Source organism: Petaurus breviceps, unplaced genomic scaffold (assembly GCF_028583685.1).
Source record: "Petaurus breviceps papuanus isolate PSGF00001 unplaced genomic scaffold, PetGlider_PUasm1.0 174, whole genome shotgun sequence".
In the NCBI taxonomy this organism is placed as follows: domain Eukaryota; kingdom Metazoa; phylum Chordata; class Mammalia; order Diprotodontia; family Petauridae; genus Petaurus; species Petaurus breviceps.
Genome location: NW_027185761.1, coordinates 18883406 through 18907969, shown reverse-complemented (window position 1 = coordinate 18907969; position 24564 = coordinate 18883406). Strand labels below are relative to the sequence as shown.

Genomic DNA, 24564 nt, shown 5'->3' with positions numbered 1-24564 from the left:
CACTTCACATGCTTGCCTCAGTTTCCTTATCTATAAAATGAACCTGCCGTATAATCTATACAAAGTATAACAGCACCTACCTCCCAGGGCTGTTGTTCAGAAGAGACAGTAATTGTAAAGTGCTTAGCACAGTGCCTGGTACATAGTAAGAGCTTAATATATCTTTATTGATTGACTGCCTTCCATGCAGATATAGGTTATGACCCGACTAATTGATACACCTGAAGTCCTCCCATTCCACCCGAGGGGCCGGGGTGGGGAGCGAGGAGGACCATAGGGTCCTGACCAGCGCTTAGTGCCGCGGTGGTCGAGACTGGACCCAGAGCCACCAGGCTCGCGCACGCGCACCCGGCGCGCACCCCCAGACCCACGCGCACGCGCCTCCTCCATCCTCAGCCTTCCTCCAGACTCATTCACGCTTTTGAGCAGAGCCCAATCCCGCGCGCCCACTTGGCCCGCCCAGCTCCGGCAGGGGCTCCCAGAGCAGGAGGGCGCGCGGCATCGTGCGCCCTGGAGCCGCTGCTGCCAGCTCCTCCACCAGCCCGGAGCACTTGAGGTGCAAGGACGGTCCGGGAGGCACGGCTCGGGGAGAGCGCGCGAGCGCGCGGGGCCGCCCCGCTCGGGCACTGACGCCCGGCCCGCGGGCCGGCCCCCTCGCGGCGGCGGCGGCCAATGGGCCAGCTCGCTGGGGCCGAGCCTCCTCCAAGCCTTCCCCTGCGTTCCCAGGGCTAGCCTCCCTGCGGTCATGTGACGGCCATATAGTACTACTCTCGCTCAGCTAAAGGACACATCAGCAGCGCCGGCTGCTGCCCTTGCAAGGCCGCCCGCCTCCTCGGCCGCCCGCCTGCCCCCTCGGGCCGCCCGCCTGCCTGCTTGCCTCCCTCCGCCCCGCCCGACCGAGCCAGCTTGCTCTAGTTCAAGGACATCGGGCCCGGCTCTGCTCGGCTCTCCCGCAAAGTTGCTCATTTCACAGCCTTCAGGAGGGATTGGTTTTCTATTTTTTCCCCTTTTGGGGGGCCAGTGTGTTGTGGTTTTTTTTTTCCTATCCAAAAAGGAGCTCCCTCGGATTCGGAATTGGATTGGTGGAACCACCTTTTTTGGGGTGCATTCCCCTTGCGCTAAGCCCCATTTTAATCCCTCTCCAATCCCTTAACATTCTCACGGTGCGGAAAGTTCAGGTAGGAAAAGGTGGGGGAGAAGGGGAGAGGCTGGGATCAAATTGGGGAGACTGACAGTGGGTAGAGGGGAGGAAGCGAGAGGAATATTAATGGGGACCTGCTTAATTGGAGGGGCTATGCGTGCGGGAACCTTCTGGGACGTGTGGCCCTGGAAACGGAGTGTCCGTGTGAATCTGTGTGTTTATGTCTACATGTATACATTAGTTTCTGGGTCTATGTGTTGGTGTGTCCTTGTGTGTCTGCCTCTACGTGTTTGTGGGTCTTTGCATGTGTCTGTTATGTGTGTATGTACCTCGGCGTGTGTCTCCGTTACGTGTTTGTGTGCCCGTGTGTCTGCGTGTCTCTTACGTGTATGTGTGCCAGTGTGTCTCTTCGTGAGCTTGTGTCTCTGGGTGACGTGTTGGAGTGGGGCTTCAGGTCTGTGTGTCCCTGGGGTGGTGGTGCGGGTCTGGGTCTTGCTCTCGGTGGGTAGGTCGGTACGGATAGGATCTAACTCTAGGGGTCTCAAGCCTAGAGGTCGGACAGATCCCCTGGACCAGTCGCCCTAAGCTAACGAAGCTTTCCTTGGGAAGGGGCCGACGTGTTTACAGCCATATGGGCCCGGGGAGGGGAAGGAAGATGGCCTTTGAGCTTCGGCCGGTCGGCCCTCTGGGAGGTGGGCTTTTGGCGTAAACAAGCCAGTCAAGGCCAAGCGCCTGCCTACCGGGACTCCCGGCCACTGACCTAAGATTAGGGGTCCGGGCCGGAGCCAGGTGCTTGACCTCCCTGGCAGACCAAGACCTCTGGTCAGTCAGGACTGGGAGCTTGGGTGCCCGCAGCCTGGGCGAGGAAGGGGGCGCTGCGTAGGAATGCGGCCCTGAGCTGTTTATGTGTCCAGGTTGCGGGGATAGGGATGGGCGTTCTGGGGGCTAGATGGCAGCGACCCGAAGGATCCAAGTGCCCAGCTCCCAGGGTTGGTGTTTGGGGCGCGGGATCGGGAGAGAGGAAAGCCACTAGAGGAACCCGCTTTTTGGGGAGGGGGAAGGGAGGGGAAACCTTCCCTCTAAACTTCTCCAGATGGCAGGCTGGCAGGCGGCCCGCGGATTGGAATCGTGGGGTTGCGGGAACGCCGCAGCTGGGTTGTTTTGGAGAGAAGGGGTCGGGGAGCTGGGGGCTGGAGGTGAACGAGTCAGTGGGTGCAGCTCGCCTCTCGTGTGTTTGGCCGCTAGCTGTTTTGGTCCTGTTGACAGGAGAAGCTGAGAGGCAGGGTTACTGTCGGTCATCCTCAGCTCTTTGGGATCAAGGAAAAAAAGAAGGGGGTGGAAGGAAGGGGGGGGGGGGGCTGGACACAGCAACAGCGAGCATTTGGTTATGCGCCATCTCGATCGGAACCATTCAGAGCTTCAGGCCCAGCGCTGAACAAGGTGTAATTGACACATACCGTAGGCATTTCGAGATGTTTATTCAGGGAGTGGGAAAGGGAAAAACACACTCACACACACACACACATGCACACACACACACAACCAGCACTCAGGTGCTCTGTAGCAACCTTTAAAAATAACTCATGTCTCAGTGACTGAGAAACGCAGTCTCTCCCCCCCCCCCCCCCTCCTCTCTCTCAAGCCTTGAAACGCGGGGCACATTCTGTGCGAGACCCATTCAGGCCCGGGACATTAGCATAGAAATGCCTGGAGCCGCCTTGTGCTCAGTGGCTGAATGCCTGGGGGCCCCAGCAAATGCTGGGGGCAAAGGGAACGGGCATTCATCTTGCATAATGACGCCCGAGCAGGATCTGTCCCAGAGTGTTTCCAACCCTACAGACAAACAAGGGTGGCGAAGTTCAAAGAGAGGCCTGGGCTCTTTGAGCCCCTCCCTTCTCTGCCTCCAAATCTTCCTCGCTTTCCCAGCCTCTAATAAATGGGGATCCCCGAACCCTGAGAAGCCCTGGAAGAAGCCCAAACACCCCTCCTCCAGCCCCACCAGGGATTAAGAACCTAGCACTGGCCTGATTGGGCCTTCCCTTCCAACCCTCATCCAAGAAGGCTGAAATGGATTTCTCCTTATCATGCAGCTTCTAAAAGCACCGGTCATGCCTAATGATAGGCACCCAGTTTGGTGAAGACCCTAGAGAGGGAGTGCTCCAGTATTTTGAGCAGGCTGTGATGTGTGGTATTAATGAAATTCTGACCCACCCCCAAAAAAGGGGGGGAGGGAAAGGCTTATTTGCAGTTGTGGAGGGCTTCTGATTACTCAAGAAGCCAGGCAGCAGGCCAGTTTTCTGAAGGGTGAGATGTTGCTGAAATGTAGGTGCTAATGCTGTGGGACCTACTGTGCTTTTTGGCATCAGGGACCAAAGTTGATTAGAGACTCTTATTTTGTAAGGAAATCAGACTCCTTCCTCCCTCCTCTCCCCCCTGAATTTTCCTATGAACCTCATGGTAAACTTTTGGCTTGTGCTACTTTGATTATAAATTCTTCCTTCCATACAGGTCCAGTCCCTCAACATCTACTCTTCCCCCCTTCCCCCTCATAACCTTGTCTTGACTGAAGGAACATTAGGGAAAGTTTGGGAATTATGACTTTGCCGAAAGAGAGAAGGCCTGAATGCCAAGAGACCTAGGGTTGCAAGTCTAGGCTTTGCTGTGGGCAAGTAACCCCTCTGACCCTGTTTTTTCCTCTGTAAAATGGGTGACTGGACTAGAGAATCACTGGTGTCTCCTCCCTAGGGGGATATGCAGCAACTCCCCTACCTGTCTCCTGGCACAAACTCCAAACGCTAATAGTTGAATCTGAGCAAGTAATTTATGTGTCTTTTTAAATGGGAAAAAGTCTCCCACCTCCTAATTGAGTTCCCTTTCCTTTAGTCTCTCTCCCCCATAATACAATAGTCTGTCTTGCATTCTGTGACACCACAGTGATCTGTAGTTTCCCTTTACCGCTTGGCATTCCCCTGTTCACAAACTGACAATTGTCCCCACTGCTTCAAACCTGAACTTTTTAGGCTGGTATCCAAGGTCTGATCTGCCTCTCCAAATTTCACTCTCATTCTTCCCCAGCAAATCCGGAACTGAACACTTGTTTCAATGTTTTTCCCCTCTTCACTCTATCTTGAGTCCTACAAAGTCCAGTTCAAATCTCATTTCCTTAGAGAACACTTTCTTGTATCAACTCATAGAACGGTAGAACTAGGAAGATTCTGCCTTAGAACACTGGATATTGTTGGTGGGAGGAGCATGAGCACATAGGAAGTCCTAACTGAAAAAGACCTGAGAAGTCATTTTAGACTTAGAAGTCATTCTGTAAAGGAATGGAAGGAGGCTTCACAGAGGGATAAAAGCAGGGGGTTAACCCGGATGCATTTTATCAATTCCCTTTGGGCTCAGTGATTCTAGTCAAGTGACTTGCCCAAGGTCACATAGAAAGTTCATTACCTCTATGAGGACTAAAATTTAGGTCTCCTGGCTCCCATTCCATAACTCATGTAACTATAGGGCTTCTCTTCCAGTGAAGAATAAATGGTTTTCCCTTCTTATTTACCCAATAGCAGATGGTCCTTACAATATATTTGACATTGGATCATGTTCTGTCATATATTATATACTGTCTTATATGTGTTAAGTCATAATTCATGGATTCACATAATTCATGGATTCACAGGTATCTTTTCATTTTATAGATCTGGAAACTGAAGCTCAGACAGGTTTCTCTCTCCAGACCTTTACTTGAGAATGCCCAGGCACATCAACTCCCCTTCTTGGCTTCTCTGGCCTCCTTCGAGACTCAGCACAAATCCCTACTCCTACAATATACCCTTCTCATTTCCCCGCTATTAGTGCCTGCTCTTTTAATATTACCTTCTGTCTGTTCAGTTGTTTTTCAGTCCTATCTGACTCTTTATGACCTCATTTGGGGTTTTCTTGGGAAAGATACTGGAGTGGTTCTCCATTTCTTTCTCCAGCTCATTTTACAGATGAGGAAACTTAGGCAAACAGGTTTAAGTGACTTGCCCAGGGTCACACAAGTAGTAAGTTTCTGAAATCCAGTCTTCCTGACTCTGGACCTAGGGCTCTAACCACTTCACCTAGCTGCCCACCTTTTATCTACTCTATATGTATCTTGTATATGTCTACTTATTACAATGCCTGTTCTTTAAGGACAGGGACTCTTTTTGCCTTTCTTTCTAATAAATACTTATTGATAGACTGCCCAAGGTCACACAGGTAAGTAAGCATTTGAGGTAGGATTTGATCCTGGGTCTTCTGGTCAGTACCCTTCTACTGTACTATGAAGATGACAGTCTCCTCTCTTCTCTCTCATACCATCTGATGCTCAGGGCCTGGGAAGAACATAGCAGGTAATGATAGGTGAATTTCAGGAAAAATGTAGTCAGTCTTGATTTCATTTTTCCTACATGTTCAAGTGTTCCTAGTATTGTTATTGAGCCAATGGGCTTCATAGATACTGATGAGATTGGTCTGGTGTCATGGCTGACCTTCTCTTTGAAGATCTTAGGACCATGGATGGGATGAAGAACCAGATGAGATTGTAGACTCATTAATTAGCAGAGGCTAAGAAAGATAAAGTGACTTGCTTGGGATTTGAATGTAGGCTTTTGAATGTGAGCCCACCCCACTCCACTGGCCTGCATCCAACAAAAGGGCTGTTTATTTTCAATGTTTGTTAGCTTTTGTTTTTATACCAATCTTTATTTGCAAAGTGCCCACCTCTTTTTTAAAGATTTATTAAAAGATTTCAACCCTCGGGGTGTCTAGGTGGCACAGTGAATAGAGGGCCCTGGAGTCAGGAGGACCTGAGTTCAAATGTGGCCTCAGACACTTGACACAATTACTAGCTGTGTGATTTTGGGCAAGTCACTTAACCCCATTTGGCCTCCAAAAAGCAAAAAAAAAAAAAAAGATTTCAAGATCTTTATCCAGAGATAGCCGTGTCCACTAGACCACACAGAGTATTTTATGAAGTTGAAACCTTAAAATGTGACAGCTGTCCAGTGTGGTGATATTACCTAGAGACTGTGATGGAGCACAAGGGCAGTGTAACAAGAAAGTTCTCCGCAGGTCCAATTTCCATTTCCCTGAGTGTCACAAACCTGAACAAAACAAAACAAAATAAAACAATTCTCAACTTCTGTTGAGCTATTTTTTAAAAGCCTTTATACTGTTTCCATCTGCCAACTGATTAAATTGTTCTTAGGCCCTGGCATCTCCTTAGAACCAACATCAGGGTTTTGTGGAGACACAGCATCAATCTAGTAATTCACTTGAATATGTGGGTCCTTCTTGAATAGTAGATCCCTTAGGCCCAGGACTTGGGTACAAATCCCATCACTTAGTATTTCCATCAATGGAAAGAATGATGCCTTTGAAGTCCAAGGCAATTCTTGCCTTACCACACGTGTGTCCTTGCATAAATCACCTTACCCACTGGGTCTCAGTTTCCTCTTCTAGGGGATTGGACAAGATGACTTTTGACATCCAGATTTCCATCCTATTTTGTCTGAGTAATCCTAAATCTTCTTAGTATCCCTTTGCACTCAGTCCTCTCCCTTTTCTAAGTATGTTGGAGATTTGGGCGTTAACTCAAGACACAGTTATCCTTGTACATTAGATCATGATCATTTTACTTTTTAAGTTGAGGTTGGTTGTGGTGGTGCAAGAGGAGGTTAATAGCAATTAACCCATTGTCTGTATGAGCAAATTAAGATGCAGGGGGTTAAAGTATCTTGCCCACATCAATCATAGCAATAGTAATAAAAGGGGGAGGGATCCTGAATGATAGAATGTCAAGGCTAGAAGGAACATTAGAGGCATCTAGTCATTGTTCAGAGAGGTAAACTCAGCTTGAGAGAGCAAGTCAATTTTCTTTCTTTTTTCTCTTTTTTTTTTTTTTTGCCTTTTGGAGGGCAATTGAGGTTAAGTAACTTGCCCTCAAGTGACTAGTTTTTTTGTGTGGGTATTAAGTGTCTGAGGCCAGAACCAAACTCGGGTCCTTCTGACTCCGTGACCAGCGCTTTACTCACTGTGCCACCTAGCCACCCCTCAAGTCAATTTTCTACAGTCATGCAGTTAATTAGTGGCAGAACCAGTGGAAACCCAATTTCCAAGCCTTGAAGGATAGATGAAATTGGAGGGGCAAAATGAATAAGAGAGAGCAGTGTGGTATAGCTGATGGTGTAGCAACTTGGAAGTTGGCCTGTCCTGTGTCTGAATCACACTTACTAGCTATAGGACCCCTGGAGAAGTAATTCCTTAAACCTGTATCTGTAAAGCCGAGGTGATGATCCCCATTCTGCCTACTCCATGGAGTAAGCATGAGAAGAGGGCTTTGCAGACTTTAATGCTCTACATCCATGACAGTTGTGATGAGAGATACGGGGACATATTGGAAAAGAGACTGTACTCGGAGTTAGAGATCCTGGGTTTGAAGACCATCCCAGCTGTGATCTGGGTGACCTTGGGCAAGTCTGATTAACTTTTCTAGGCCTCTGTTTCCACATGCATAAAATGGGAGATTTGCCATAGGCTCTAATGCTAAGATTCTATGACCATAGCCATGTCGGCTGACTTCAGATCTTCATTCTAGCTATCTACAGTTAGACTACAAAAGATCTCACTATGATGGGCTTGAATGAAATGATGTCTGTGGTACCTTCTCACTCCAGCATTCTGTGTTCTAAGGCCCTATCCAGCTCTAACATTTTATGTTCTATGGTCCCTTCCAGCACCGACACTGAATGTTCTAACCTAGTTCTCCCAGCTCTTAGCAGTTTCTGTTCTAAGGTCGTCCCTGGCTCTGACAGTCTGTGATTTGGGGACTTTCTTTGTAAACTGGAGAACATTGACTTTGAAGAGGAACAAGATGGCAGGAAGGCCTGATCTGGGTTCTTGTAAGTGGGAGGTAGCTCCAGATTCCATTGGTCATGGGGGTGGCCATTGAGATGATTACAAATACTTTGGGGTTGTCCTGGGGGGAGATGACTTGCTTCTATCTAGCTGAGAGATGAGTAATAGAAAGCTAATAGGACTTTATTGTAGTTCTAACAAGTAACTTTTGGGTAGCTCTTTAGGTTTTAGAAATCATTTTCCTGACAGTAGCCCTATTGGATTGTACAAGTATCATTGCCCTTATTTTAAGGAAGAGGAAACTAGAGATGAGAAATGACTTACCCAAGGTCACACCATTATTCCATTTTGGAACTCAAGCCCAAGGCTCTTAATTCCCAGTCCAGGGTTCTTTCCATTATGTGTGGACCTAGATCTTCCATTAGTCTCCTTTGGAAACAGCTCATTGAGATGCTTGTTATGACCAGTGAAGGGGGCTTTTCATTGTACAGCACAAACTTCATGTTCATGTAGCCAAAGTCGGGTAACCTTAGAAGCTTTGGACACAGATTAAATGCATTCCCCTTTCCCTTCCTTCCCTCCCCCCATTCTAGCCTTGATAAACAAGACAGCTGCAATGCTTCTGAAGGGGCAAAGTTCCTCTGAGAAGTAGCACTTCTAACCAAGCTGGTTGTTGTTGACTCTGTAAAAAGGGGAGAAAAGCCAGTCCAGTGTCAGGCCACCAGCAAAATGGCAGCCAGTGGGAGGGAGTACGGCCCTGATCAATAAGGGGTTACTGTAGGATACTAGAATGTTCATAGTGGCTTGGAATGGGAAGGTACTTCAGAGATTATTCAGTTATCATGGGTGAGCCTGTGAACCTCTTCTCAGAATGACATTTTTAAAATGCATAAAATAAAATACATGGAATTACAAAGGAAATCAATTTTATGGAAATGCAGTTACCAAAATACACATATATGAACATGAGTTTACTGATCCAGGTTAAGAGCCCCTGAATTCTAGTTCAGTCCTCTTATTCTGTGGAAGAGGCATGTGTGGTCCAGAGAGAGTTTTGCTTAAAGTTAGAGTGACCTTCCTGGGGTCAGTATCTAGGTGTCTGAACTTTCAGACTTCAGCTCCTTCCTCTACATTACATTCATTCCCATTGGGAAGGTACCTCATTTGTGAGGTTGATGCCAACAAGGTCTTGCCAATTCTACCCTTTTTGCTTCTGTGCTGAAGATATCATGAAGATTCCTGCTTTCCCTAGGGCTGGCCTTGCAGGCATGAAATCTATGATTTATGTACATCAGATGACTGCATGATCTCCAGTCAGATAGAATACCTAGTCAACCAGGATGTCCCTTTCCCCCAGCCATTTTGAATAACAGTGTACTTTGCATATACATTGTACCTTTCCCAGAGAATTCTGGGAAGGAGCCCTTGTCTGCAACCCAATGAGCCCAGAGTTGTGAAATGCTTTTGGAAAGGGCTCTTTTGCAAACAGGTGGTGCAATCTTGGAAAATGCTGAGGCAGACAGAATTTACCAGTGATAGCGCTCTAGCTGAGCATGTGGTAATGTTTGAACTCCCAGCCTGCCTCCTCCGACTGGGCTTGTAGACCTCCAGCCTGACTCCTCTGCTTCTCTGTCCCTTCTCTGCAGGTTCTCATCTGACCTTGGCACCTCTTGTATATGCTGGTGGGCATCCCTGAAGCATTGTTCTAGGAATGGTTGATCACTTGCTCCCGGTGGGGGAGTCTTTCTCAACCACCAAGTTTCCCATTGGTTACCTGGGGGACATGCCGGCTGGCGGGCGGTCATACCACATGCTGCCCTCTCCATTGTCAGAAGATGACAGTGACTCCTCCAGCTTCTGCTCCTGCTCCAGCCCTGACTCCCAGGTCCTAGGCTCCAGCTATGGGAGCACATCCAGCATTGAGGGCCAAGACAGCATCTTAGACTACCTGCTGTCCCAGGCAACACTGGGGGGCAGCCCTGTGGCCTGGTGGGACTGGCGGAGGTGCCAGCCCATGGTGAAAGAGGAACATTTCCAGTTCCCAGACCCAGAAGACATGGGGCCATTCCAGCCCACCTTGGAGGAGATTGAGGAGTTCCTGGAGGAAAACATGGATCTAGAGCTCAAGGAAGGGCCTGAGAATGGGACCAAGGACCTTCGGGTTTGCAGCCAGCTCTCTTCTGGACAGCATAAAGACCACATCCTGCCTGGGGGTAGCTTGAAAGAAAGCAAAACCCCCCAGTCTGGCAGCTCAACAGAAGGTGCCCACAGTTCCAATAGTCCAACGGCCACAGAGGGAGGGATCCCTGTCATACTCCAAATCCAGCCCATGCCCATCAAACAGGAGTCAAGCACGGGTCCCAGTTCGCCAGGTCAGAACTCGGACAACATTAAAATCGCCCAGCTACTCGTCAACATCCAGGGGCAAACCTTTGCGCTGGTGCCACAGATTGTCCAGTCCTCCAACTTGAACTTGCCTTCCAAGTTTGTTCGGATCGCCCCAGTCCCCATCGCAGCCAAGCCCATTGGGCCAGGTGGCATGGTGCCAGGCCCTGCAGGGATCCTGGTAGGCCAGAAGTTTCCAAAGAACCCAGCGGCGGAACTCATTAAAATGCACAAATGTACTTTCCCCGGCTGCACCAAGATGTACACCAAGAGCAGCCACCTTAAGGCCCATCTGCGGAGGCACACGGGCGAGAAGCCTTTTGCCTGCACGTGGCCTGGGTGTGGTTGGAGGTCAGTATCCTGGGGTGGCATGGGTACCACTGTCTATGGTGTGGTGGGCCTGTTATTCCCACTCAGTTAGGGCCTAGCAAACAAGGGCTGGGCTTTTTCCAAAAAGAGGACACTGTAGTGTAATCTCCCCCCTTGGTTTCAGTCAGATTCCCCTCTCCAAAAGAGGAAGGTGGTGCATGGAGGGGGGAATCTCAAAATCAAGTGGGACCACCCTCCAGCATCTGGCACAAGGCACATAGAGCTATAGCTCTATGTATGTGGGCTTCTGCCACACCAATTTCCAAAGCAAGAAACCAACTGATTTCCAGTTTCCTAACGACTAGGTGAGGCTTGCTGTGGCTTGCCATGTACGCTCACTTTAGTCTCATTGCAGTAGGAGTGTTTGCTTTGTGGAGAACCGAGGTGGGCATTTTAGGGAAGTGGGCAGTGGGCATGGAGTTGCCCAAGTTGTAACCAGGATATGTCTGGGATCCCCAGCCATTGTTGGAAAGGGGGCAAAGTTCATCAGTCAGTCAGCTAATCAGACAAATATTTACAGAGTGCCTACTGTGTGCAAGGCCCCGGCCTGTGTTCTGGGGGTGGTGGGGCGGTGTGGAGAGGGTCAGGATGGACTGAGGGAGGGGTACAGAGATCAATGAGTCATCACTCCTTCCCTTTCAGGAATCTAGTAGAGGACAGACCAGAACATAAATCAGTGTAAAGACTTTGTTGTTGAACCAACACTATGGAGTTGTCAGCTGTTAGACTTGGAAGGTATCTCATACTTCTCGTCCAACACCCCCATTTTACAGATGAGGAAACTTGTGGCCCAAAGGGATGTGACTTGTCCAAGGTCACGCATCTAAGTAGAGCCAAGGCTCAAACTCCAGGAGCTGATTCTAAGTCTTTAGATTCTAAACCCTTTTTGCTAGAGTCTTAACTCTATCATTTTACAGAGGAGGAAGCAAATCCCAGGGCGGGGGGAGGGAGGATAACATCACCCTGGAAATGAATGACATGGCTCGGACTGCATTCCAAAGGTCAGATAACTGGTATAGATTCTGAGTGTGTTAGGAGTCCAGAGGATGGAGAGGGCAGAGAATCACCAAGAGTGGGAAGGATGTCGCCTAATCCAGCTCCTCATTTTTAGGTAGGCAAAGAAACCAATCCCCAGAGAGATTAAGTGACCTGCCTAAGGTTGGCAAACATCAGAGGCAGAATTTGAACCTAGGCCTTCTACCCCCAGAGCCAGTGTTCTTCACACTGGACTTGATGGAGGTAGATCACTATGGGCTGGGCTACTCAAGGAACACTTCATGGAAGAGGTGGGAGCAGGCTGAGTATTTGGCCAAGCCTCTGGGTGTTCTCCTTGTCTCAGAGAGAAGGTCACTAGGCCTCAGGAGCCAAAGAGAGTCACAGTAGTCAAGTTCCCTTGCAGTTTGACGCCTGAACATCCCTGATGTGTCCACAGGTAGTAACATGGGCCACTCCTTGCCATGCTGGAATCAGTAAGCATGCTGGAGCAGGACCCTTCCTGGGAGTGGACTGAGCTTTTTGCAGGGAGGGACACTAGAGAAATTCCAAGCATACCTAAAGGCTTAGAATCTTCTAGCCAAACCTCCTTTCATTTTACAGAATAGGAAACTGAGGTCTGGGAGAAGGAAGTGAATTTCCCAGTAGCACAAGCAGGACCAAAGCTGCACTGTCTTCAGGCCTATTTCAGTCATCAGTGTTTATCATGCCAGTCAGGGCTCTGAGCCATGCCTGGACCAACCTCATTCAGTAGCAGCCAGGTTTCCCGACTTGGAATATTGTGGGGCCTGTCTTGGTGGTTGGGCTTAGAAGAGCTTGTGATTGTGTGCTGAGGAGGGAGAGGTATTTTCCCCACCCTCCAGACATTCCAGGATTCTTAGCCCACTAGTAGCCTCAGGCAGAGCAAGCTCTGAACAGCTCCTGGATCATTCAGCTGAAAAGGCCTCTACCTTTTCCAGAAGTTCACTATCCTCTCCAGAACTTCACAGGCATCATGCAATCCCAAAGCCCATGTTCTTTCTCGTTTAGGTCATGCCATAGGAATTTCTAGCCTGTAAGAACTGTTGGCTTTCCGGGGCCTTGCTCCAGTGTGTGTGTGTGTGTGTGTGTGTGTGTGTGTGTGTGTGTGTGTGTGAGTGTGTGTCTGTGGATCTGTGTGTATGTCTGTGTATTTGAGATGGGGTGGGAGGGGAGTGTGTCAATCATTTTTTCTTTGTTAAGAACATGTTTGTCCTTAAAATTCTTGGAAATAGTAACCCTCTGGGGTCCTCAATGGAATTTGTGGTAGTGTTGAGCCCTAGGGTGGAAAAGGGTGTGCATGTGTGTATGTGTGTGTGTGTGTGTGTATGTGCCCCTGCTAAATTGTTAAAAGTCAAAAGCATCCACTTTCTGATGGGTACTTTATAGCCTGCCCCAAGGGAGAACACTTATGCTGAAATGAAGACTCAGCCCCTTTCCATTTAGGGCACACAGTTGGCCCAAAGAGGTGGAACTTTTAAAAAACAATGTCTTTGATTATAAAGGCCCTTTCTGAATGATTACACTTACCCATGACCTTCTGCCACTTCCCTGTAAGCTACTGGTTTAGCAGAGATCAGGAATGGCCATTTTCCAAATTCCCTGAGGACAGAATGCAAGAGAGTTGGAGCAAATCTCTAGTGATCTAGCACACCCTGCTACCTCCCCCCCAAGTGTGGGGGTGAGTATATTCCAGGGATATAAATCTCACACTTCCAGTCTAATCCTGGAATGGGCAGAGCTAGAAGGGAACCTTGAGATCTTCTGGTCCTGATGCATCATTGACTAGGTAGGGAAACAGGTGTAAAGAAGTAAGTGACCTGTTCAAGGTCACACAGTTTGTCAATAGAGCTGCAGCTAGAATTCAGGCCTTCTCCTTATTGTCCTATTACCTCCCCTCAACCCCAAGGTAGGCTTTTTGGTGTGTGTCTACACCACTTCCCTCCTGCAGCAAGGCACCAGAAAGCAGTAAACCCAGTAATGGAAGTCGTGTGCCCTCTTCCTACCTTGACCTTTTGGGGGGAACAGGATCTAGATCATAGATATGAGAGACCTTAAAAGCCATCTAAGTCCAATGCTTGATGTTGTCAATAAGGAAACAGGCCCACAGAGGTTACCTGACTAGTACAGAGCTAGGGGTGGAGTCAAGATTTAAACCCAGATCCTGACTCCCCTGCACCACTGTCTTTATAGTCCTCACCTACAAAAGTGATTTCAAATGTCTCCTTTTGAATCCCACCCCCCACCCCATTTTTTTTACTGTGGCTTCAGATCGGACAGTGAGGGTTTGGATTTGGCAGAACCAGCTTTGTCCTTATAGTAAGATGGCTCCAGTAACAACACGTGTTACTACTTGCACATTTGAATTAGTGTTCATTTGAAAAGGTGCTACTGCTCATAGGAATTTGACCAGGGTTTAGGGTACACTGCCACCAGGTGGTGCCTTGGTCATGACCTCCTGATCCAAGGAACTCAATTGTTTCTTCATAGGCATGGTTAACTTTGAGATATGGGTTAGTGTGTCTTTATTTAAGTTTGAGGAATGACTATAAAATTAGAGGTTCTTGAGTTTTTGGTGAAAAGTAACTACTTAACCTGAAATCCCTAAGATCAAGCAGGAAAGTAAAGTACATAGATGCAAAATTTAACCCTACCCCTTTGAGGAAATCATCACCCACTGGTGACATCCAACAGAAAAAATAATTAGTGTTTTTATAACACTTTATAAAGTGCTTTACATGGTTTTTCTCATAATGATCTTTGGAGGGAAGTAGGCATTAGCTCCATCTTACAGATAAGTAAACTGAGTCTCAGAAATGTGCAGTGGCTTCTCCAAGATGGCCCAGATGTTTGATAATAGAACCGAGACTTGACCCTGTCTTCAGATTCCAAATCTAGGGCTCTGTCTATTACATGACTTTTGCCTGAGGGGGCATGGACATGAGCCCAGTGTGGTTGGATCCTATAGCTTCTCCTTTCTGAGGAATGCTGGGTAATAAACTTTTTGCTGCCAATGTAAAGTAAAAGATTGAGACACTTGTCTAGATTGTTTTCACAGAGCTATTACTTAAGAAAGAAATGTTTTCAGCCTTCGCTACTTGATAGTTGTGACCTGGACAGTCAGCACCAAGGCGAAATTCATCTTCAGACCTAGGATTAGACCAATCCCTGGTCTAACTTTGGCTATCTGTGGGCAAGCCACTTAACCTCCAGGCCTCAGTTTCCTCATCTATAGAATGAGGAGGTTAGTTTAGCTATTTTCTATGACCCTTTCTGGCTCTCTATTGTGGTATGCTGTACATTAAAGGGGACAGATTAAGGAAACCCTTTCTTACAACTAGAACTGTCCAGAAATAGAATAGATCTCTTTGAGAGGTAGCAAGTGTTCCTTCATTGGAATTGTTCAGGCAGAACTGGATGGTCCTGTGCTGAGGGTGCCATAGACAGATTCCTGTATTAGGGGTCAGGGCCATTGAGGTCTCATGCTGGGAAGTAGCTTTCCTTCTTTATGAATGATCAGGACCATCAATATCTCCTCATACTGGGAGGTAGCTTTCCTTCTTTATGAATGGTCAGGATCATTGATGTCTCCTCAAACTGGGAGGTAGCTTTCCTTCTTTATGAATGGTCAGGACCATCAACATCTCCTCATACTGGGAGGTAGCTTTCCTTCTTTATGAATGGTCAGGGCCATTGAGGTCTCCTCATACTGGGAGGTAGTTATCTTTCTTTATGAATGGTCAGGACCATTGATGTCTCCTCAAACTGGGAGGTAGCTTTCCTTCTTTATGAATGGTCAGGACCGTTGAGGTCTCCTCATACTGGGAGGTAGTTATCTTTCTTTATGAGTATACCTTATATGCTTCCTTTCCCCCTCCCTTGTCCCATGATATACAACCCTTTGTTAAAACAACCAAACCCCACCCCACCAACACTTTGTCCAATGGAGATTGGAACTGGCAATGTAAATGTTAGAGTATTTGCTTCATAGGGTCATAAAATTTTCTTAAAATTGGAAGGAATTTAAAAAATCATCCAATCTAGGCTCTTCATTTCCAAATGTGGAAACTGAGGCTCAGAGAGGGAAGGGTCACATCAAGGTCAAAGGCAAAAATGGAACCACAGAGTTTCTGGCCTTCCCTGTTCCTTCCTCTAAAAGGTGATGTTCTTCCTAGCACATAATAGGGGTTTTTTTTTTAGGAGGGGGAAGGGATTGGGGAGAATAAGATAGGCTGTAAAATTCCTGAAGTATTCATGACTCAGAATAAAGTTATCTATGAAACCAGAGGCAGGATAATGGATCTTAAAAGGTTTCTCCCAGCCATGAATCATGGTTCTTTGCATGCTACAATTAGGAAAGAATGATATTTTCCTATACTAAAAGTGACAAGGTAATGTGGCAAAAGCACCGAATTTGGATTCTGAGTACCTGACTTTGAATCTCAATTATGTTACTTAATGGCTATGTCACTTTGGCTGTCACTCTCCCCATATCAGGCCTCAGTTTCCTCATTTGTAAGATGACTTTTAAGGTCTCCAGCTCTATAATTCAATGCTCTAAGGTCTCATTTAGTTGGGACATTCTGTATTCGGTGTTCTACCAATGATTCTAATGGTCCTTCTGTCCTGGACATTTTGTGTTTTAAAGTTCCTCTAGTATCATAGGATGCTTTGGTTTTATTGTTCAGCCCAGTTAAAAGGTTAGGAAAGCATAGAGGCTAGGACTGGCCTTATAATTAAGCAGAATGATCAGCAGCCTAGAGAAAATCCCCCTTCTTCCTCAACTTGTACTACCTACTTACCAGCTCACTAGGGCAAGAATTTCTACTATTTCTTTGCCTATGACTTTGTTCTCTAGCAAAATGCAAATCCTCCTGGGAGGGGGCTATCAGGTCAATCAGTCAACCACCCTACCATGTGTCAGGCACTGGGCTAGGTGCTAAGTGCAAAGAATGAAAGTCTTTACCCATATGAGTTTCCATAGACCTAAAAGGGACACTATTAACCATTTAACCAGAAGTTATTGACTTAAGACCCATAAATTTGTTAAAATATTTTAAGAACTATTTCAGTATCATTGATTTCCTTTATAATCCTGTGCATTTTTTTTGTGTGTACTTAAAAACCTTATTCTGAGAAGGTCTGTAGGCTTTGCCAGACTGCCAAAGGGGACCCTGAAACAAAAAGGTTAAGAACCCCTGATCTACATAGCCCTTTGAGTTTACTGATGAGGAAATGGTTCAGGAGAAAGGAAGTGTCAAAGGTCACACAGGTAGTAAGTGGCTGATGAGTTACTAAAATTCATGTCCTTTGGTCCCAAATTCATCAGTCTCTCCACTGTAATTTCTCTTCCCTGTTCCCTTCTTATGAATGAGTTTGTGGTATTCTCTCCTGGGAATACATTTGAATAGGGAGAGGGGGACAGAACATGGGACAATGGCATGCCTTTCAGGGGCAAGTGGTGAGAAATGAGCTGTCAACAAAAGAAGCACCAAAGAAAACTTTGGTTGATTACATAATTCTGTCATGGCGGTGACTCTCCCAGGGTCTCTTCTCAAAGACCAGCCCAAAAGAATCCCTGAGATTTTCAAAGCCTTTTCATATTCACTGGATCCCCACAACATCCCCATGGGAAAGATGAAGGACAGGTTATATTCTCCCCATCAGAGAGAAGAAGAGACTGAGCTCTTAAGAAAGAGAAATCATTTGGACGAGGCTTTGTAGCAAGCGGGTAACAGTGATGATACTACAGGAACCCTAGCCAGGCCTTTTCCTACCATGCCAGGCAGCAGAAATGAAACCACAGCATCTAGAGATAGAAGGACCCTTAAGGATCTTCTGGAGGTGTGGAAAGTGGGATTCCTGGGGACCACACAGTTTATACTCCAGAGACAGGACCAGGGAAGCTGAGATGGTTGATGAGAGATCACGTCAGACCCTTCTATGACACAAAATCAGAACCTTAGAGGTTCTCTGGTTCTCCCTGGCTCTGAGGACAGCCTCAGTAGGATGGTACTAGGTCAGCTGGCCTCTGCCCAGACAGCTCGGGTGGTAGTGAGCCATTGGGCAGCTATGGCTGGACAGAGGATGGCTGTAGACCTCTCCTTTCTACTGAGCTGAAATCTGCCTCTTTCTCCCCATTAGTGGTCATTTTGCCCATATACACTAAGCTAATTCCTTCTTCCACTTGACAAGCCTGCAGTTATTTGGAGACAGTGTTTCTGCCTCTGCACCCTCCCTCCCCACCCTTCCCACTATGCTTCTATCCCAGTCTCATTTTTTTTCTTTTCCAGGCTAAATGTTCCCAGGTCCTTCAATTGAGTATGTTTGTATATTTTTAAAAAGAGCCTTAATACATAATATTGTATTGTTGTACATAATACATAATACATAACATTATACCATAATACAGCAAAGGGACTTAGATGCTGGGATTATTAGACCAATAGACCAGAGATTTGGGGGCCCTTTGCAATCCTTTATATCACACAAAATAAGTGATTGCCTACTACCTCTATATCTACAGCAAGTGCTGCCGCTGCATAATACTAGAAACTCCTATTTATGTAGCCCAGATTTAAGGTCTACAAAATGCTTTGCATCTTTTGCCATTTGATGTATAAAAATAATATAGCTAGGTGGCATAGCTAAAATGATGGACTTGGTCAAGACCTGAGTTCAAAGCCTTCCTTGGGTAGTTATTAACTGTGTGACCCTAAATAAGTCACTTAACTTCTTTCTGCCTCGGTTTCCTCATCTGTAAAATGGATAAAAACAGCACCCACTTCACAGACTTCATGTGAAGATCAAATGAGATAATATATATGAAGGGTTTTGTAAACCTTAAAGAGTTGTATAAATATTAGGGATCATCACCATTACTGTTATTATTGTGTCCCTGAGCCTATGAAGAGGACGTGCACTGGGGACTGTGTCCCAAGCAATGGGACTAGTTTGTGTTGAGCCAACCATACTCCTGGATCTCTCCTGAACATGGGGGAAGGTCTGTTTTAGTCTGTCACTCTCTCTTGTGAATGGGTCTCCCTAGTCCTCCACTAAATGAGGTCCTTTAGAAAATCAGTGTTCCAAGTTTCTTAGCCAGTTGATTGGGGTTTGTTGTGATCTGAGACTGGTGAACAGAGAGGCCAAAGCCACCTAGTCATGATCTTGACCTCATGAGTGCCATGCTCTGACCACTTGTCTAACTTGCCCCAGCAAGAGTCAGTTCCTTGGAGTGATACCAACCTAGATGAAAGTCATCCCAGGCTTTGCTTCCTATTGTCTCTAATCTTGCTGCAGAAAATGCAGGTAGATATAGCTATATTTTTACTTCTGATGAGCAAAAAGGAAATGGGAATAAGGTGTCCAGCTCCAGGTCAAGAAACTGGCTCATAAGCAGAGGAGAATGGCCATGAAGATGAGAGGTCTTGAAAGATTGAAAAGATCCTGGGGGTGTTTAGCCTTTAGAAGAGAGTTGGGATGTCTGGGTGTGTTTCAGGGTACCGTTTGAAGTGGGTCTGTCCAGCCTTGTTCTCTCTGACCCCACAGGGCTGATGGGGGAGAAGGGTAGGACTTACAGGGAGGCAGATTTCAGGTCAGTTATAAGAAATGGTATGGATTGATTCATAGTGACAAAAAGGGCATATATCTGGAGCTAGAAAGGACCTTCAGGCCCATCTAGTCCAGTGCCTTCATATTATTAGGAATTTGAGGCTCAGTGATCTACCCAAGGTCACACAATTAGCAACAGAGCTAGGACTTAAGCCTAAGCCGCTTTTGATAGTACTAAAAGATCAGTCATAGACCTGGAAGAGGCCTTATAGGTCACTAAATCCAACCCCATCTTTGCACACACAAGGAAATTTAGAAGTAAAGGTCATATAGGTAGCAAATATAAGGTGTAGGATTCAAACTCAGGGCTCTTTCCACCCAGACACTTGGGAGACAGTAAACTAACTCCCTGTTGATAGAAACATTGAAGCAGAAGGTGAATGACCACCCACCAAGGACAGTCTAGAAAGGGCTCCTTCACTGGATGGGGTTGGGGTTAGCTGACCTCCAAGATCCTGTCTTCTAATCTAAGGTCACATGAATCAGCAGAATAAACATCTGGGTATATTAATGCGCTGTATCATTAGTCCTAGAAACTGATACCCCAGGATACCTGTCAGGTAAAGGGGTTTACTGAGATAAAGTGAGATTACCAAGATTAAGAAGGAAAAGATTAGATCTGTGTCCTGGATCAGGCCTGCCTCTCCTGAGCACGTGAACTGGTTTAAAGAGACAGGATTTGGCTTGCACTGGGGAGAGCAGATTCAGTCAGCTTAGGCTTCCTGCTACCACGGCTCCTGCCATCTGTGGACTGGCCCCAAGAATGGTTGTCTACTCTCTGTACCCATTTCAGCAGACTCCTGGACCTGGAGACAGGTGCATTCTAGTCTGTCACCCCCTCTCATGAATGGGCCTCCCCAGATGGCCAATGAATCTGAACATATCTTGAATAGCATCATCAGGCTATGTGTCTTTTCTTGTGTCACTCCCCTTCTCAAGGTCCTTCAGTGACCTCCTTTACCCATGTGTCTGAGGGGACAATGATTGAGATACCCCCTTAAGAAGTTACTAAAAACTTGGGGGTCATTGTCAGGGAGAGGTGGTACTTTGGGGGAGTGGAGGGAAAGCTTGATTTGGAGTGGAGGCCCTGGTTCAAGTTCCAATCCTGCCTCAAACATGGCCCTTGACCTTGGGAAATTCAACTGACTTTTCTGGGCCCTAGTGGTATCTTCTGTAATTTATCACTTGGAGTCAGTATTTGAACCATATAAAAGTGCTCCACAGACATAAGGGACCACAGGGACACAGTACTCTTTTAGCATTCTTGGGGACAGCGTACCTGTTCTTCCTCTTTCAAGGATGAAACATCTTGTTCCATTTTGTGACCAATACATTCTATGGTGTAAACAGAACATGGACGGTGTTTTTTTGAAAATGCAAAATACTGTAAAACTGCAGAACTTTGAATTCTCCCTGAATACAGGAATGTCCTTCCCAGCTCTTCAGACACATTCAGCCTCCCTGACAGGTGTCTGTTCTGCCTGGGCTCAACAAAGAAAGTTCATGCTTTCCCAAGGAGGCCCATTCTTTTGTTTGACAATTTTCATGCTTCCTTAAACTAAATGAAAATCAGCTTTAGTCTAATTTTGCCCTTTGGGGTTAAGAAGCAGATGCTGGCTCCCATGGTGCCATGACAGCCCTTCAGGTATTTGAGGACAGTAGATACATTCCCTCCTCTATCTTCTTTTTCCTTTTTTTTTTTTTTTTTGCTTTTTTGGAGGGGGGAAGGCAGGGCAACTGGGGTTAGGTGACTTGCCCAAGGTCACATGTCTAGTGTTAAGTGCCTGAGGCTGGATTTGAACTCAGGTCCTCCTGAATCCAGGGCAGGTGCTCTATTCACTGCACCACCTAGCCCCACCCCATCTTCTTTTTTCTAAAGTGAGTATCCCCTGTTCCCTGGACATACAGTCACATGGCTTCCAGCCTTAGCAACGTCTTCTCTTCTTGGGTACATTTACCTGCATTCCCAGTTACCTGAGTCATCTCATTAATCTTCTTTCCCTGAGATTAGCCCACATTTGTACCCACTTTAAACTAAACTCGTCATTCCCTAGCTGGGTTTACAAGAGGTCTGTTTTTCTGTTGTGTTAGTGCAAAGAAAACTGACCTCTTCTCAGATATGACTCTTATAGATACATAACTTTGGCACTGACCTCTCTGGCCTCAGTTTCCCATCTTTAAATCAAGAGGATATTTCTAAGGCCGCCTTCAGGGCAGATGTTCATTGTGTACTCCTGGAGTAAGACAGTCTTCTTCAAAACGTGCCTGGCCTGGAGACAGAATACTGGGATCTGAAATCCAGCTGACACTGGACAAAACATTTGATCATAGAAACAACCTCTCACTTTTTTTTTTAAGCACTTGACTGCTCTCAAAGTGTTTCCATAGCCTGTTATCTCATTTGATCTTCACAACCTTCCTTTGGCAGGGCAGAGCAGGGATCAGCTCACCCATTTTGAAGAAGAGAAAACTGACCATTGAAGTCACTTGCTCAAAGTCACAGTTAGTGGGGAGTGATGGGATTTAAATCCAGGTCTAACGTGCTTTCCACTGTACCTTGTTTTATCCCTTGATTCAAGAATGTCCAGCTTTCTCCCAGTCCCACATGTTGGCTTTAAGGAATTGTCCTTTTGTCCACAAGCAACATGCCTAGGGTTTTATTTCCGTGGCCTCAGTAAGCTGATCTGCCCCAGGGGCTCTGGGGAACAGTGTTGCAAAATTCTTGCCTCTCTACTAAGACCTTGGTTATGAGACCCAGTGTATTTTTAACATATTAACTCACACTTCTTCCATGGCTCAAGTAACACACACATTTCGGCCATGTGACAGCCCAACAGCCCCAACCGGGATCCTTTCTAAAGAGATGAACAGCATTTGTTTGGCCTTGCCCTCCAGCCTCCTTTTGTCTCCAAAGTAGCCTACTTAGGGCTTCTCTGGGTAGGGGCTAGTGTGGCGAGACCCTGAGAAGAGTTTGGGCATCAAGGTTAGAACATTGCCTCCTTATTCCAGTACCAGCCAGCCAGAATCGGACATTTCCAAACTCAGTTTCACTTCTCCCATTCAAGACAACTTTTGGCCTGAGGAGGTAGGAGTTCCAAGTTCTAATTCCAACTCTGCTACTACATTAATTCTAATGAATCCAGAGAGGCTCCCATCTCAGAACCTCAATTTTCTCATGTGTCAACATTTAAGAGGTTTAGACTCTAGGTTCTTTCCAGCTCTGCCATTCCATGTTCTAAGGGCCCTTCCACTTTGGACAGTCTATGTTTGAAAGTCCCTTGTAGCACTAACACACTGTGTTCTTAAGACTTCTTCCAGCTCCCACATTCTGTTCTCTCGGTGCCCTTTCAGCTCAAATACTCTGTGTTCTAAGAACCCTTGCATCTTTGTTCTAAAGACTCTTTCAACTTTGACATTCTGCTCTCTGAAGTCCCTTTCAGCACTAACATGCTGCATTCTAAGATCCAATTCTTTGGTTCTTGGTTGATCTGTTTCCAATCCTCCAATATCTCCTAAGAGTTCTGTCTCTTATCATTCCTTGTTCTCAGTGATTTGCCCATAGTCAGTACTTCAACAATTGTGTGTGTGTGTGTGTGTGTGTGTGTGTGGTGTGTGCATTCAGAGCCTATGCTCAAAGTTACCTTCTAACTTGACATTCAATAGCAAAACACATCTTAGGGATAAGCTAGAGTAGTCAAGGAGGCCTTCTTGAGGCAAGTCGGCCCCAGGAGGAAGCCATGTGATCCCAATTCCTGTTCTAAGTACATTGTCTAGACCTCCAGTCTAGAACAGGGGCCTACTTTCAGTGGGGTTATTAATCTCTGCTTTTTCCTTTCCCCTTGGTAGCTGATTCACTTCCAGATACATCTGAGGTACCAGCCCAAGGCTGAGAGTGGAGGAGACTCAAGATTATAGGGCATGATGGGGAGTGACAAGGACCCACCTGAAATCTTTGTAGGCAGCTTATGACACACTGGCCCCATTGGATGGCCGGAGTTTGGGATGAGAAACAGATGGAGTAGTAATGATTGGGAGGGACTTTCTAGGCTCAGAGGCTGCATTGACAAAGACAGCTTAGGTACTGCCCAGGGATCAGAGCACATTACTTTCCTCTTTCTGGAAATGATGTTTTTGGCGTTGTTTTGTTTGTTTGTTCTGTGCTTGGTCACACAATCTCTGGTATCTTTCCTTCCAGGCTGGCTTCTGAAGTTGATGTCTGTTTACTCTTTTTAGTAAACAGTATGTCCTTCCCAAATGGAATAAATTCACTCAGGGGGAAATCTCTCTGAAAAGTCTACCCTCAAATGTTTTAGGTGTGAATTGAGCCCATTGTTCAGCTTGTGAGGAGTGGTTTTGTTCACCAAACCTATGTCCTTACCTATTCCGTGCCCAAATTTTGAAAAATAGCCACAACTTTGTTCATTGGATGGCTTTGAGTAAACAGCTGAGAGAGAGAGAAAGAGGATTTTGGATACCTGGTCCACTGTCCTGGACATAGCCAGACACCTAGCCCTTTCAGCAGAACAAGCTTCCCAGGTCATTAACTCTTTGGCTCTCAGGTTTAACGAAGTAAAGCATAATATCAGCTGGCCTCTCCCTGGGTTTGTTCCATGACAGCAACCCACAAGAATACTCTGCCATACAAGGTATCTCCCCAGATAGGCCTGCAGGAAGACAGCAGTGTTGGGTTTGGCAAGATGAAGGAAAGGGATTGGGGAAGATTCCTGGAGGCAGTAGGGTTGGCTGGACCTTGAAGGATGGCTATAATTTCAATAAGCAGCAGCTTGAGGGGAAAGGCCTAATGCAGGGGTGGAGAGCCTGCAGCGTCCAGGCCACATGTGGCCATCTAGGTACTCAAGTGTAGCCCTTTGAGTGAACCCAAACTTCACAAAACGATTTCTCTTAATAAAAGGATTTGTTCTATAAAACTCGGACTCAGTCAAAAGGTCAAATCCAAGGACCTAGAAGACCATGTGTGGCCTCAGGGCTGCAGGTTTCCTACCCCTGGCTGAAATGCTATTAAGCCAAAGACTGGAGTCAGGAAGGTTTAATGCATATTTGAGGAATATCAAGTTATCTTGCTTGGTTGGAGTATGGGGGGAGGGGGCGCATAAAGAGGAGTAATATAAAATTAGACTAGATCCTAAAGGGCCTTGAATGCCAAGCTA

The 24564-nt window shown here is 46.5% G+C and overlaps 2 protein-coding genes across 2 annotated transcripts in view; one reads left to right on the top strand and one right to left on the bottom strand.

Moving 5' to 3' along the window:
• Window positions 1–24564, bottom strand: part of TMEM43 (transmembrane protein 43) — a 350998-nt gene that overhangs the window by 300405 nt on the left and 26029 nt on the right. The gene's annotated exons all lie outside the window — the stretch shown is intronic.
• Window positions 760–24564, top strand: part of KLF15 (KLF transcription factor 15) — a 26090-nt gene continuing 2285 nt past the window's right edge. Inside the window, exons 1-2 of the mRNA XM_069083848.1 lie at window positions 760–1178; window positions 9667–10756. Coding sequence (XP_068939949.1) covers window positions 9732–10756 — 1025 coding nt within the window. The 5' untranslated portion in view covers window positions 760–1178; window positions 9667–9731. The remainder of the gene's footprint in view (window positions 1179–9666; window positions 10757–24564) is intronic.